The 16154-nt window shown below is 41.9% G+C and overlaps 1 protein-coding gene across 1 annotated transcript; it reads left to right on the top strand.

Annotated features, from left to right (window-relative positions):
* Positions 1-7298: 7298 nt before the first annotated feature.
* Positions 7299-15128, top strand: C3H5orf49 (chromosome 3 C5orf49 homolog). The gene is made up of 3 exons (XM_040585479.1): positions 7299-7600; positions 11200-11316; positions 14814-15128. The coding sequence occupies exons 1-3, from the start codon at positions 7418-7420 to the stop codon at positions 14991-14993; spliced, it is 480 nt and encodes a 159-aa protein (XP_040441413.1). The 5' UTR covers positions 7299-7417; the 3' UTR covers positions 14994-15128.
* The last annotated feature ends 1026 nt before the right edge of the window (positions 15129-16154 follow it).

Below are 16154 nucleotides of genomic sequence, written 5' to 3'. Positions count from 1 at the left end.
GTGGATATTTGAGATTAATTTGAATCTCATTGAATTAAAAAGTATCACACTTGCAGTTTCATAGATAAGCCAGGTGAAAGACTGAAAAAGCAGGTAATCGTGCTATCAATGCTCCTTTAAAGCAGAGATAGTAAAGATTAATTTTTGCTTTGTTATAATCAGTACTTCAAATTAACATATTCTTTTAGTCATAAGATACTAGCAAGACCAAAATTAATAAAATCATCCTATTTACGAAGTAGCATGTAATTACAAGGTTTTTTTCTGACTGATACCATATGAATATAGAAGTTAACTTATGCACTATTAGCTCTGGCATGTTATTAAAATGTAAAAAGTATTCAGATTTCTCATTCATGAAACATATATTTACATTTGTATTGCATCGGTGTCCTTTCAGAAGGAGTTCTCAACATTGTGGGTCACAAATAAATGGCATCAGGCCACAGTCTCACTGAGTGTGGCACAGTTTACTCACAGCAGCCATCTGCCCAGCAGCAAATTAGAATGGCAGTAGATTCCAAAATGCCTACATTTGCAGTAAAATAGACAATCTGAATTTTGATCCCTTTAAGTGAGTCCAAAAGCAAAATGCAAGTTATTTCAGTTGTGTCCAACATTAACACACTTGATGTCTCACCCAGAGCTGGAGACTTTTGATCAGTAACTCTCAAGATAAGCACTCAGTCTAATAAAATCTCATTAAAAATATTTTGTTGTATTTATGATTCCTTCCTTTTAATTGTATGTTAAGATAAATATTTTGCAGTGGAATGAAAGACTTTCCAAATAGCTCATATGACAGCAGGAACAATGTCCCAGTCATTGCCTAAAACAAGCTATCACTTTGCTATGCTTCAGACTTCTCCTAAATCTGTCCTCTCCACTTATTATAAATTTGTCCTAAGAACAATTTAAAAAAATATTAGTCTCTTTCTTAGACTTTAAATGTACTCTGGGCCCTTAAAATCATTCTGGTATTATCACAGGTCAAGGCAATCATTTCTCACTGTGGATGAAAACTATGTAAAGTTGATTATATTATACGGTCATATCTATGTGCAGCTTTCAGGTATAACCTGTAAATTCAGGATTTTGCTTTTCATTTGTATTCTTGCAAATCAGTAGCAAAACTTGTACCTAACTTGATAGCTTTGTTTCTATGATATTTATAAAAGTTAAACAATATTATATTTCTGTAAGCCATGAAATGTTAAAACATCTGAATGGCTGTGAGTTGACTGGTCCAATGAAATATAAAGGCAGATATATACATGCCCTCCAAGAGCATATTGAAAATGCCCTTGTTCAGAGCACTCCTGTTTTACTGGTGATCTTCACTCATTTTGGTGTTGCATTTATATTCTTGCAGCCAAGTCCTGCTAAAGAACAAGAAAGCGGGCAAAAGCTGATTATATATGCAGTATGACGCCCAGAAGAAAGGTGCATATCATCCTCTCTAGCCTTCAGTTGCTGAGTAATATTATTATCTGTCTAGTGCAAAGAAGCTATTTGTATCCAATAAATACTTTTTTGTCTTTCAACGCATTTTACATCTAATGTTTATACTATTTTATTTTTCCCGATTTAAACTGACCCAGAGTTCTTGTATCCTCTTTCTTCCTCTCCTGCAGCAATTTAATCTGCCTCAATAACTGGATATAGCACTGCTCACGTATTAGTGTGTAACTTGAAAAGATAATCATAAACCCCAGTATTTCACATTCCATATGTTCTACATCACAGTAAGGCTCATCAAGTTCTACAAATTCTGTGTTGGGGCCATAGTTAATAGGTCACTAGTGAACCACAAAGAGCGTGACTTCTAAAAGTAAAATGCAAATGTATTTCACATTGTGAGGCAGCAACCGAAAGATCAGTATGAATGATTCACTGTCATATGGGAAAATGAAATCCAAACGGGAACACCTGGGGAGCCTGCTGGATTTCTTTTTCAAGGTCAATGCTTTGCTCTGATTTATGGAAGGCTACCAAAAGACAGGAAGAAAGATTAGACTTGCATGTTCTGTTAACTTCTGTTGACTACAAAAGTAGTTGGGATTACCTGTAAATTAATGCTATTTAGCTGCTGTTTCTAAAGAGAGACATTAGCATATTATTTATGCTGTGTGAAAACCATTTTTCATTCTCTTTATATTCCTTTATGATTCCTCTATTTCATAAAATATCTACAGGCCTTCCATTTTTCCACTGAGGCACAGGTAGTTCAATCTGCTTATTTCTAAAGTGACAGCTGTGCGCATCTGAAGGTAAAGCTGTTGAAAGTCTATCCTCTGTTTTCAGAACCTCAGATCGGAACAAACAATTAGCTGTGTTTTCAGGATCTTTATAAAGCAGCAGATTTACTGTTAAAGGCAATGGTTACCTTGTCCTTTGATATGTAGTTTTCCTCTTTGTTGTACTTCTATATGAAGATATTTTAATTTTTCGTTTTCAGGTAGCTGATTGTCCTTCACCTGAACTAGATATTACACTTCAACACTTTTTACAGGTGGACCCCAAACAATTTTAAAACTAGGGCTTTTTATTTTTCCTTTCTTTTCAACAATAGTGGAGTGACTCTGAGGGGGAAGCAAATGTAGAATATGTGCCTTAGAAAAAACATGTAATTAAGAGAGTATTTCTGTTCCTTGAAGTACTTCATATTTGTGTGGATTCGTCAAAAGTGGTGTATAAATCAACTGTATCTGAAGTTTACTACATATTGATTTTAAACATCTTCAAAATTAGAGGCAGGAGTTATTCCGGTCAGTGTAGCTTTTAATGTGTCAAAATGCAAGATAAGGACATTTCAGTTGTGTTTGCAGCTATGAAGGTATGAACCCCTTTATGTTGTAAGGTGCCACTGTTCAAAACAAAGATTCTGCCAAGACTTGTTTGAAATTTTTTGATGGAGCGTTTTTCAAATGTATCTTTAGCCATTGAGATGCTCTTCATGAAAATCTCAGTTTTGACAGGAAAAAATTGCACGTGAAGTATTTTGAAAGCTTGACATTCCTGGACTAGAAATCTTCATGTTTACATTACAAAACAGTCTTACAAATAGCAATTGTTATGCAAGTAATGTCATCTCATGTATGGAATTTTGTATTACTCTACTTACCAAGAAGGTTATTGAACAGTATATTTGTCTGGATTGGAGTATCCGTTTAGCAGATATCAGCCAGCTGTATTTGGTTTGCGTGGCAAGGTTTGGGCAGCAGGGTGGCTACAGAGGTGGCTTGTGTGCGAAGCTGCTAGAAACTTCTTCCATGTCCAATGGAGACAGTGCTGGCAAGCTCCAAGATGAACCCATCACTGGCCAAGGCTGAGCACATCAGCAACGATGGTAGTGCCTCTGGGAAAATGTATTTAAGAAGAGGGGAAAAAACCTGCACAACAGCAACTGCAGCCAGAGAGAGGAGCAAAACTACATGAGAGCAACAACCCTGCAGACACCAAGGTCAGTGAAGAAACAGAGGCAAGAGGTGCTCCAGGCACCGGAGCAGAGGTTCCCCTGCAGCCCGTGGTGAAGCCCATGCTGAGGCAGGCTGTGGCCCTGCAGCCCATGAAGGTCCATGGTGGAGCAGATACCCACCTGCAGCCCATGGAGGGCCCCACACCAAAGCAGGTGGGTGCCCAAAGGAGGCTGCAACTCCACGGGAAGGCCGCATTGGAGCAGGCTCATGGCAGGACCTGTGGCCCTGTGGAGAGAGGCTGGAGCAGGTTTGCTGGCAGGACTTGTGACTCTGGGGGTATCCACGCTGGAGCAGGCTGTTCCTGAGTTCCTGAAGGACGGCACCCCATGGGAGGGACCCACCGCTGGAGCCGGGCAGAGTGTGAGGAGCCTCCCCCTAAGTGGGAAGGAGCGGCAGAGACAGCATGTGATGAACTGACCACAGCCCCATTCCCTGTCCCCTTGCGCTGCTGGAGGGGAGGAGGTAGAGAAATTGGGAGTGAAATTAAGCCCAGGAAGAAGGGAGGAGTGAGGGGAAGGTGTAAGATTTGGATTTATTTCTCATATTCCTACTCTGATTTGATTGGTAATAAATTAATTTCCCGAAGTCAAGTCTGTTTTGCCCATGACAAATTGCCCATAATTGGCAAGTGATCTCTCCCTGTCTTTACCTCAGCCCACAAGCCTTTCATTATATTTTCTGTCCCTGGTCCAGTTGAGGAGGGGACCTGGTGGACATTTGGTGTCCAGCCAGGGTCAACTCACCACTTCAGCATACAAATAATAATTGCAAATTATATGAGTCAACCAGTTATCATTTTATAATTGTTTTAAAATTATTAGAATAAAAATAATCACAATAATCTGAAAAGCCTGATTCTCTGGTCAAGCAGTTGAAATTGTAGTTACAAGCCAACCAGGAAACGTTTGCAATCTGCAGACTGAGGCTCAGTCACAGTAATTGTGTAGGTAATTACTCAAAAAAGCAGATATATTCAAGAAAAGTTAAAAAAAATTCTGAGCAGCTTATGAACAATAAACCCCTGAAGACTGCAAAACGTGTGCTGACTTTTGCAGGTGATGTATAGTTGTCCCCATCTCCTTCAGAAAACTTCTGAAGAGCTTTCCTGTTTGAGACAGGCAGTTTGTCACTAATTAGGATCCAGAAGAAACAAGTGCTTGTGTGAAGTAACTGGCTTGGACCAAAGCTACAGTAGTGGAAAGGGGACAGAGTTTTTGAGCCATTTTTGTTTCAGCCTTTTTTTCAAGAGCCATCAGATGGAACAATTGTGGCAAAGACTGTCTCTCCTTCGTGGCTCAGCTGAGGGTCAGGAACAAACAGCAATCTGATGCATGTTGAGGTCAAACAGCAAGGACAGAAGATGAATTGCTAAGTCTTAATTTGACAGCAGGCTAGCCATCTCAGCTCTAAGTGACATGAGTTTGAAACAAGTACATCAGCTTGGAGTAAGAAAACGCTCCTGTGTTTTTTCTGCGTATCAGTGACCTGTCCAGTAATGTCATCTGGCCTCTTGTGTCTGTCCCATCTCCATCCCCCTGTGGTCATCTCTGTCATGTCTTCCTCCCAGCCCCATTACCATTTGCTTCACAAATTCCTTTTAGGAATTTGCTTGCAAAGTTATTCCATAAGCCAGTTTCACATTTCAGAACAGTGACTCTGCCTTTGAGACACCTTTATGGCTATAAAAGTACATGTCAACATATTTGCAATTCAGGAACTTGAGTGGTGGAACCTGAGGGGGATATTACTGCTCCCTAAGAAGGCAGGCAATTGAACTTTTCCTCCTTAAGAACTGAATTCAAAGCAACTTTTAACACTTTGGTCTCTGAGCTTAGCTGTATTTGAATGCATAGTTTTGACCATATAAATTAAAATTTATCAATTGCCCTCTCACAACTGTTCACATGTTTTTATTAAAGTTGGTAAGAAAATAAACTGACCTCCCATGCTACTGCATAACAGGAACATACACTTAACAGTAGAATACTGTCTGTATATGATCTAAATCTGGTTATAACTGGAACAGAAGTATCCGGGCATTCCTATCCTGCTTCTGGGGAGTCTGCAAAAGGTGACCAGGAAGAAAAAGGCCTTTGTAAGAGTCAAATAATTCTAAAGAGATTTATACTTTTCATTGGGCAGGAAAAATGAACTGAAAAGCATCAATTTTAAGTATTTCCAATGGGGAGATGGGGGTGTGGCAAATCTATAACAAGCATCCAGCAATATTTTTAACAATCTAAATTGCATCCAGATAGTGTAATTCATCATAATTAATTCCATCTTAAATGTTAATCAAAATGAGCTACATGGGAGCAGTAGAAAGAAAACTGCAGAGAAATCTTTCGAATCTGACTTCAGAGCTCTTGTCTAGCTTAGTTTGTATTTCTGGCAAACGGTCTCTCACAGATCTATTTATAGCTGCAGCTTCAGCTAAGCTACTTTTTATAAATGGGCTTGCTATCTCTTGGTGCTTGGACTAAACTACAAAAAAGCACTTGCACAGTAGCAAATGTGTCTCTGCATAGGAAGCTGATGTAAGGCGGCTGTTGGATTTTCAATTCCACTGCTCGCTTATGCTGCACTAATTTGGCCTATGCTACAGAAAGAAGAGGATCCTAATAGGTAGAGGAATGTTATTAGATAGGCAGATGGAAATTGTCATGAATGATTAAAAAAACCACACACCCAAGCCTGCAGAGTACAAATGCCTTCACACTGCACTTGCAAAGAAGCAAGAGGCTCCATGTTATTTGGTGCATTACTGGTGGGAGAGCAGTAGCTGTACAGTGGGAACGGGACTTTTAAATCAGTAGGCCTGATTTATTGCTTGGGCCCAAGATGCCCAGAACAATTGGTTGTGAAGATTTCTGGTACTCCGAATGTTAGCATTTTTAAATAAATCTTGGATGTTCAGTAAAATTCAAGATGCCTAAAAGTGCTGTTGTGAAAGTGCCTGTCAAAAGATACCAGTAGCAATGATAATAGCAATGCTGTACCTACGGCACATTGGTTCTGCAACTGTGGTTACAGAAAAGACAGGTAAACCAAACCAAGCCAGTCACAGATCCCCCAGGCAGCACAGTAAGAAGCAGCATGGGCATAATTATGTGTATATATAAAAGCAGAATAACCATGGTATAGATACTGAAACTAGGAGCCAGGCGCTACTAGGGCAGAGCAGTTTTAGAGTCTCTTGTTGGAGATTTGGACCCAGGAGATGCTTACTTTCAGTGTCCCCTACACAGGTGTTTGTGTGCGAGAGGCATTTCCAACTGCATTGCCAGAAATTACTAAAAATTCCATTAAAACCTGTGCCCAAGTGGGTGAGGAGGTGCTGGCCTGAGACCCCAAGTTCCTTAGCACTGGGGATCCTTGTTCTGACAAAAACTGCACACTTCGGTGTGGTTTTATTCAACTTCTCCACTTAAAAGGGGATTTCTGGATTGCTGCAAACTGCCACGGCAGTCAGTCAGCTCCTTTTCGGCCGGGCTGTGCTCCAGCCTTCCTCCCCAGGATCTGTACGTGACGGGGGCGCTGGCCGGGGGGCGCTGCCGTAGCCCCGGGCCGGGCCGCAGGGCTTGCTGCCCGCTGAGGCGGCAGGGTAGCCGCGGCTCCAGGCTGGGCCCGGAACCTTACTGCGGGGTACCCGGGAACTCACACCGGCAAGTTCAACAGCGCCCTGCGGGAGCGCCCTGGGCTCCGCCGGGGCCGCAACCACCAGAGCCCAGCCGCGCCGCGGGGCCGGTTCACGTCGGGCTGCCTCAGGCTCGGGGTCGCGCCCGGGAGGGGCTTGGCCCGCTGCCCCCCGCGCCGGCAGCTCGTTTGGCGGCGCTACGGGACACCCTGCCGGGCCCATACCCCCGCCGCCCGGGCCCTCCCCCCGCCGCAGGCCACCCGCGGGCGGCGGCAGAGTGTTGCCGGGTAACGGCGGCAGCATGGCGGACCCCGGCCCAGCTGCGGACCCGGTGACGGGAGGGCCGGGACGGCCGGAGGAGGCACCCGGTAGCGCGGCAGGAGGGAGGCGGCAGCCTCCCCTCTCTGCCCTCTCCGCCTTCAGCCACGTCCCGGCCAGGCGGGAAGGGCCTCCGGAGCTCAGTTACTTCCACCGGCCGGCCAAGGTGAGGGCGGGAAGGCGGCGAGCCGGGGCGAACCGGGGCCTGGCAGGGCCGCAGGGCCGAGCCTTCCCCTGGGTTTCTGTGTAGCGGTGCGTGGTCCCTGTGCAAGGGCGTCGTGAGGGACCTGGTCTGGCAGATGCCTAAGAAAACCCCACTAATATCTCAAAGAGCAGCAGAAACACCATACGTTAGTGGCGAGTAAGGCTATCTCGTGTCTGAACAGCAGGTTTCATCTGGAGAGGCCTTTGTGAAGTGTAATGAGTGTTTGCTACTTCTGGATGTAAAATGAGGGTAATGCCTTCCACTGGATGGCAAGGGAGACGTGGTTTGCCAGGGATTAAAGACCAACCAAAATGGGAGACATCTTTAGGGAGAACACTAGGAAGGGCATCATCTGCCACTAGGGCTGGATGCAGCACCTTTGTTTTTTCTGTTAATGCACACTCTTGGGAACCCTTTAAAAAGAAAGTGCTTTGTTTTCAAAAGGTTTTCAGTGTGCACTGCACAACTTTTCTATATGCTCAGCTTTAATAAAGAAAATAGAGCTACTCAAAACAATAACAGCAATATATGCCTTGATAACTGAATGCTTCTGAAGGTGTTGCACTAACGTGGTAACTCAAGCAGACTAGTAAGGTGCCTTACTCCTCAATCTCTGCTGCATTATATCACCCTTTTTCCTCATTCTCTCTGTCCTCATATTTAAAACCAGAAATGAAGACAATCTTACACCTTCAGCCTCAGCTGGGCTACACTTCCTGGGTGCAAACCTTTTTCTCTCTGAAAAGTGTCATATGAGACATTGAACTTAACTAATTTTTCCTCCAAAAAAATAACATGAAAAAATTCTGAAATGTTTGTTATATCAATGTAATGCATCAGTATTAGGCAATGTGTATTTATTTATAACAATAAATACACCCCATGAATGTCCTCCCCACCCAAGTGATAGGCTGCTGATTACACAGAGCACTGGGCAGCAAGAGGACTGGTGGCTTGTGAGAGTTTGCAGGTCTATAGCCCTGGAATGTGGGCAGGTTACAGACCATAGTACAGCACTGGGTATTAAAGGAACAGCAAATTTCCTGCATTGACGGGGTGACCCTGCTGAAAGACAGGTAGACGTGTAATGTCAGACCCTTGCGTGTTGATTTCAGCATTACCTTGGGAAGGTGCTCTGAGCCAAAGGCAAGCAGGCACAGTCAGCGCCATACTTAACAAAACATGGTAGGGAGAGCACAAGAGTAAGGCTAGGGCAGGTCAGAGGGCTGGCATGGTGCACTTGTGACTGGTGGAGCTCTCAGTCTATCCAATTTGCATGGAATTAGCAAACATATGGTAGAGTTTTTGCTTACAATATAAAGTCTGTTTTCACATTCCCAGTGACCTGGTTTGTGGAAAATGCTGCTCCAGTGGCATGGAAACAAAAAGCGGTAACAGCTGTTTAATAGGTTTCTTCACAGCACAGGCCATGGCCACAGGGGAGGAAGCAGATTCAACCCATTCTTCTGTCCAATTAAGGAATTAGATAATTTGAAATTTTTTATTTATACAGGAAAAGGAATTTCGTTCCTTTTTGCAGCTTAAATACTTAAAACCAACTCTGTGTCAGAGACTGAAGCAGAGAGAAGTAAAATGAGGATGCGCTCAGCAAATGGCCAGAAGCCAGAAATTCCTACCTTTTAATCCCTTAGCCTACAGTTCCTCCCTTGATTGCTTTACATCAGTTACTGTAGATAGTTTGTGCAGTATTTCTTCTTCTGTGGCATGGAGAAAGCTATTACCTATTTTATGTGTGTCTGGAATGTTAATGAATGTTTGCAAAGTGCTTGGCTTTAGTAGAGTGCTTAGCTTCAGTTGCAGTACACAGAGGATGCCCACTCTGAGTGCAAATTTATTATCTGCTCTGTGTGAGCCCCTGGCTCTGAAGGGTTTAAGAAACAGCTCACCATCACCACCACCACCATCCAGGCCAGCTAAGTCAGCATTTGACAACAAAGAGAAACAACAGCAAAAGTTTATAAGTGTATTGAGCACAGAAGTGTTTCCTCTACGCATCTGGCAGAAGATCTTAAACAGACCGTCCGGGACAGGGCTAGTGTTTAACATAACAGGCTGGCTACCTATCTGTGAGTTTCAGAAAGGGTGACTTATCCGCTGTTACACAGGTAACGAATAATGGACAAATAATACCATGTTATTAAAAACGAAGGAGCAAATAACATTCCCAGTGGTTAGCACAAATCAGATGCCCTCTAAAATTCTGAATGAAACTGGTAGTGTGAGGAGGAAAGGAGAAGCAAGAAAACACAGAACAATAGTAATAGTAGTAGTAGTAGTAGTAGTAATAATAATAAAAATAATAGTAATAATAATAATAGTGACAAATTAGATGCAGGATGCTCTTGAACATGCCTGAAATAATTCTCTGGGGCTTGATGTTTTCTGAGAAATGATGGGATGGATAGGTTAAATATCAAACCACCTTTCTCCTCTTGGCAGAACCAAGCAATGGAGATACCCTTCCAAATGAAGCCTGTGATTACATCAGTGCCTCACTAGCACTCTTAACTATGGTTTCCTTTCAATGGAACCATTATAGCCTTCATGACCTGCCCTGACTTGACTATTTTTGGAGGATAGCATTGTAAATTGTCAGACTCAAGATACAGGAGTTTTTCAAAGGCTAAATTTGGCACACTGTAAAATTAGAGGTAAAAAAAAGCCCAACAAAATGCACAATTTTTCAAATTTGTAGTCAGCCCTGCACAAAACCAGTGATTGATTGACATATTTACCAGAATATAGACCTTTTAATAAAGTTCATTAACTAACAACAGACAGCCTACTTCAACAGAGTATTTTGCTTTTGTTTCCTTAAAAACTTTTTGGTTTTGAAATTCCTTTGACTCCATTGATGAGAACTTCTTGATTGGATTTAAAAAATGCATTTGTTAGCACATCAGATCCTTAATGTTGCTTATCTTTAATGTTGCTTATTTGGATGCAATTATGTCAACAGGTATCATAAATACTATAAAATTATGACTTGGAGTGTGCTGTATTTTCATATGTGACAGATACATGCATACTACTGGATCACAGGATTACCTGTTTCTGAACTCTTCTCAGTTCTGCTTTAATCAAAAATCAATTAGTGATTCCACTGCAGGATACCTTTGTCTTTTTCATAACAAATGAATCTTGAAAATGCCTGCATTCCTTTTACATTACAGTGCCAGATCATTTGACAAAAAGATGAAAGAAGGAGAATATGAAGTTCAGAAAGTTAAAACAAATAAAGCAGTTAAATTTCCTAAAGTTACAACAGATTACAGGGAAGAAATGAGGTAAATGGCCACAAGGGAAATTTCAGAGCTGAACAGACTTAAAAAAAGATACCACCTGTCATTAGGTAATTTTTATTGCAGACTGTTCCAAAGCAGTGACCCAAACTTGCCAATGGTAGCTCAGTAGTATTACAATTGTCATCATCTAATGCTGTATGTGCACTGTTTAAGTATTGATTTGACTACAGATATTCTGTAACCTGTGAAGTTAAGCAATACTGTGAATTAACCATTTCCCCCCCTTTTCTCAAGACAGGAGATGTTTCCACATATGATGCCATTTTTAAAAGACCAGAGGGCTACAACAAAAATCTTCACCGATGCGACAGACAACATGCAAAGAGTCATGGTCTTAACATTAATGAGGAGGTAACCCTTTGATAAATTCGTAATTATCTTTGTAATTTTTGACATGGCTGGAAGCTATAGGCATTGTTTTACCTTATATGCAGCCTATATGGTAGCAAAGGAATCAGAAGGAGGACATTGTCTTCAGCTTCGAGGTTTAGGTGAAGGCATTAGCCAGTGAAGACACATAAATTAGCTCCTGCTCTTTGGCATCCTGTAGATTTCCGGGTGACAAGCTATATGCAGGTTAAATCATGGGGAAAGAGACACACAGCAAGGCAAACCCTCTGTTACAAAGCTTCAGGGTCACTGAGAGTGACTTCTGAATTGTCTGTGTCCCTCCAGAGTTGCAGTTCGGGTAGTCCTGCAGTATTTCTCTGATACTTGAAAAATCTCCCCGAGACGTTTGGATTCAGGGGCTGCAACTCAAAACATTGTCCTCTGGCATCCACCCTCCCTGTGCCAGCACTGCTGAGAGAGCCCAAATCACTGAAGCTGGTTAGTTTGTTACGCAGACTTACACCAGGTTGCCCTATAGGAAGGAAGTTCATAGGGAGCTAGTGCAAAGGAGGGGTCAATCAGAAGACTATGGACATGCCTGGAAAACACTGGGCAGAGCATTCAAGGCCAGCAGAATGTGGGTTTGGTGTGCAGCCTGATAGCTAAGGGAGGATACAACCATGTTTTCAAAAAGCTGCCTTGAAAACAGAAATACTGTAATATATGTACATATATATACGTATGTATTTTTGCACGCAGCATCTGAATAATAGACATACATACACAAGTGTGTATGTATATACTTATATTTGTACACACACACACAGAGCCTACAAAAAACAAATGAAGCCTGTGTGTTAATGGCCCCATAATCCCAATTGGTTCATGGGATGTAAAGAGATGGGTAGGCTAGGAATGGCTGCCTGTACTGTTGATTCTATATGATAAAGATGGAAGAAGGAAGAGAGAGACAAAAGTTAAAATTATTGTAATCATGGTGTAATAAAACAAAGGCCACTGCATGTAAATAGTCTCACTAGCAGCTCTGTACACCAGACATTTCAGTGCAAGTGCATAGCCGTTCAGCTCCGTCAGAGTGTAGGCAGTATTAGGTGCTCCCAAAGGACTCCCAGGAGTGCCCATTACCAATCACCTGCTCAAGTCTACTAACTCAGCTGCAGATCTCCATGAGGCTAAAAGCTATGTAAATGACTACTCCAATTAAAAATGAGTCCAAAACAAAGCCAACTCCCCTCCCCAAATACCAAGTCCAACCTCTAGCTGGGAAATTTGTGTAGAAACGGTTTATCAATGCAGAGTTAAGTTTTTTTACCGAGCTCTTGTGTTAACAAAAACTCACTTTCCTGCCAGTTTGCTTCCTAAAACAAACATGTATGGGCCAGAATTCATAGCAGCTCTGCTGGGCAGTGCATGCAAGGGACTCTGCCTGAACAGATGTCCCTTAATCCAGTGCTTTAATTAGCATGGAGACACATGAATCCCACAGCTGTTAAATGTTATAACGCGATCCTCCTGCACGTGATGACACCCAACACCGGACTTACCCGTAACTAAGTGCAGGTTACATACTCAACTCATGCTCTTTAATTACCTCAGTGGCCCTCACAGACTTTACATAATAATAACTATGTTATAAAACATAATAAATAAAAAGGCCACAATTGACATCTTTCTAGTACAACAATGAAAGCAGACAGGCTGAATCCACCACAGGACACTGCTTTCCTTGAAGTGGAAAAAAAAAACCCACTACAAGTAAGCCATTCATTTCCTGCAGAGAGCCTGGGTGTACCCAGGGAATCCAAGGCTACAGTCACAGGTACTGGTTTAGCTACACATCGCACAGCAATGGCAGCGGAGTGTTTGCACAAGGCTGCCATTGCTGATTTCAAGTGTTAATAGTGCTAGAATTACACGCTGCGAAGGCGTGTAGTGGGATGCTTCCTAGCCAACTGTTGGAAAATCTGAAATCTGCTGAATGCTGAACCCATAAAGATTAAATGCCACTGTGCACAGTCAGCGCTGTGCTACCAAGGATGCTGAAAACTGAATCTTAATTATTTAAAGGGAACATAAACTATTGGAATTTCATACTGCTGCCCATCATTATCATTGTAAACCCTGTATTGCTAGCAGTCTTTCTTGATGGTACAAAGACTCTGTCATTTCTCCTTTTTCAACATTTAACCACAACTGGGGTAGGGGAGGGAATGGTCTTATTTTTTGCCTGCCACTCCTCTTGACTTGTTTTTTGTTCTCGTGGGGTTAAAAGTTGGTGTACTGAATAGCTTTTAATGGAGTGGAGCAAGGTAGGCAGGAAGGGTTGGGGAGAATCTTGGGGGACGAATGGGTGTTTTGGTATGGATTTTTCTGTTGGGTTTTGTTTATTTGTTTGTAAAGGGTTTACAGCATCTTCCCAAGAATGTCAGGTCTAGTTCTGCCCATGAGTCTGGAATGTCTCTCAGCTGACTGCCCTGCTATGAGAGCCCTCGATCTGTGCTCCCACCTGCATCCTTGCAGGAAATGCAGGGGCTCATGAGCTTCGTGGGTGCTGTCATAAATGGTGATATGGCTCAGACTTGTGTCTGTTGTAGCAAAGAATCATTTGTTGGTACTTGAACTGTAGTGTTGTGTCCACGGCCTAATACATCTCAGACTTTTGGCTAGGGAAAGAAAAAAATATCCTGTCTGTGTCTGTCCCTTCTGAGTGCAGAGCTGCACATTGCTGTAGCACAGGAAGGAACTGCAGATTGCAGATTGATTGCAGTCACTTAAAGTGCAGTTTACCAAGAACAAGCTTAAAATAGTCTTTTCTTGGTTGGGTTACTTTTCACAAAGACCATTTCCTATCATTGCAGAGCAGTCATTTCTGTAATCTTACAGCGACAAGCATTTTTAGTAAAACCTTTCACTGTACAAAAAAATACAGTAGTATATGCTTTATGTACTTCAGGGAAACCTTGCATGGACTAGTGGTTGCTCAGGGTTTCCTTTAGGCTTTCATTTTTTCCATGTGGTGCTTTCACTGAACTGTGCAAGCAGGGTAGGTGTTCCTGTAACAGGGGAAACAAATCAGATCTATCCTATTTTTCAAATGAATCATGCCAGTCAGTGCACAAGAAAAATAAGAATGAAAATAAAGTCTGTGTCACTTTGCCGTAACAGCATTTAGTTTGCCCATAATTATATATATAGTAATTGTGTTCGTGTGTATGTGTGTGTAAAAAACTATCAGTCCACAGTAACTCATGGCACACCACCATACATTATCTCCCTGTCATCTAGTTATACATTCATGATTTATTAATATACATAAAAAGCTAGGTCAGGGATGGAACAGTGAGAGTGTAGATCACTGCTAAATAAATATACATCTGTATAGCAGAGGCTATACAGTTGTCTTGTTATTTTGCCCCTGGCCACAGCACATTTAGCAATAGAAAACTGCCAAGTATTCACTCTGATTTTTTTACAAGGAGGCTTTTATATTTTCACAGGAAATGGCAAGACCTGTTGCTGTTTTGTCATCTTCAGAGCATGGGAGACGCATAAATAAGCCCATAGAGCAGCCAATCAGAGATCACACAAGGATTAATCATGTGCAGGCAGAATTCTACAGGAAAAATGGCATCACCTGCTTATTGGAGAAACCTTCTCCAAGCCTGGATCCATGCTAAATCTCTTGTATCTGTCTTTGCCAGAAACATTTATGTGGAAAAAAAGCCACTTTGCATCAAAAAGCAATGTGGTGCTTTTTCCTTTACATTTTAGTTAATGAGAATGATTTGGATTAAAAATAGGATGAAATAGCAGCTGTACTTTTCCTCATGCTGATTCAAATGCATGTCTTCTCCGTACAGTCTTGTAAAAATCTTACAAAGAGCAGCATCAGCAGGAGCTGAACATTTTATGCAGCAACATTGGAAGTGAAACCTGTTGGGTCAACAGCTGTCTCTGTGCAACTTCAGGCAGAGCTTGTACATAATTATTCACAGACTTAACATTTAAGCAAGTCTGCTCCTCAAGGTATCAGTGGTCATTGACTTCTTAATCCTTACAGCGTTACTACAGAATTGCAAGGTGTCATTTTATCTGCACAATGGCTGCAACAGGGTTTCAACCTAGATTTTCCAAAATGGATGGGCTTACCCATAAATGGGAAGAAAAGAAATTATCTGACTTCCAGAAGAGCTTTAGCAGTTTCAGTAGACTTCAAGTGGAAGTCAAGTTAAAGGGAACTTCTGAGGACTTAGCATTTAAATAGACAAAATCTGGGCTTAGCTGATTGCAGACATCCATTTATCTAACTTGCACTATACAAATGGTGTCTGAGGGATTAATCTGTTCAAGAGTGTCACAGGAATCTTTAGTTCTCTATCCAATGCTGAAAAAAGTAAACAACAAAAAAGTAATACTAGCAGAACAAGCACTAAATAGTTTGGTAGAAAGGATGGGGGAAAAAAGGATTTGAGCAGTAGTCATTTAAAAAGCCTGTTTAGAGTAATTGTCTAAACCTGCTTAAACATTTAGTGCCTTGTATTCTCACTGAATCCAGTACTAAATTTTTAAGGTCATTGCAGGAGAAGGAATACCTCCTGCAGGGTATGCACCAGTTTGGTTCTCAAGAGCCATTGATCTTGTTGTTTAAATCACAGGCAGTATTGTTCAAAAAGGAACAGCAGCCAGACTGATCATACCAGAGCAAGGACTGGAAGTCCACAGCATTGTCTGACACTGGAGTTCTGTCAGGTACTTACAAATAGAGAACCTGTATCACTTGTGAATACAGTGAGTCTCCTCATAAAAAATAATAAAACCAAAGAACTTCTTAATCTGGG

This window comes from Falco naumanni, chromosome 3, assembly GCF_017639655.2.
Source record: "Falco naumanni isolate bFalNau1 chromosome 3, bFalNau1.pat, whole genome shotgun sequence".
NCBI lineage: Eukaryota > Metazoa > Chordata > Aves > Falconiformes > Falconidae > Falco > Falco naumanni.
This window is presented reverse-complemented; position numbering and strand designations above follow the sequence as displayed.

Excerpts from the sequence above, each read along its gene's own strand:
- C3H5orf49 (XM_040585479.1), top strand. The coding sequence starts at position 7,418 with ATGGCGGACCCCGGCCCAGCTGCGGACCCGGTGACGGGAGGGCCGGGA. Across the intron at positions 7,601-11,199 it reads ACTTCCACCGGCCGGCCAAG|ACAGGAGATGTTTCCACATA; the intron begins GTGAGGGCGGGA and ends CCTTTTCTCAAG. Across the intron at positions 11,317-14,813 it reads GTCTTAACATTAATGAGGAG|GAAATGGCAAGACCTGTTGC; the intron begins GTAACCCTTTGA and ends ATATTTTCACAG.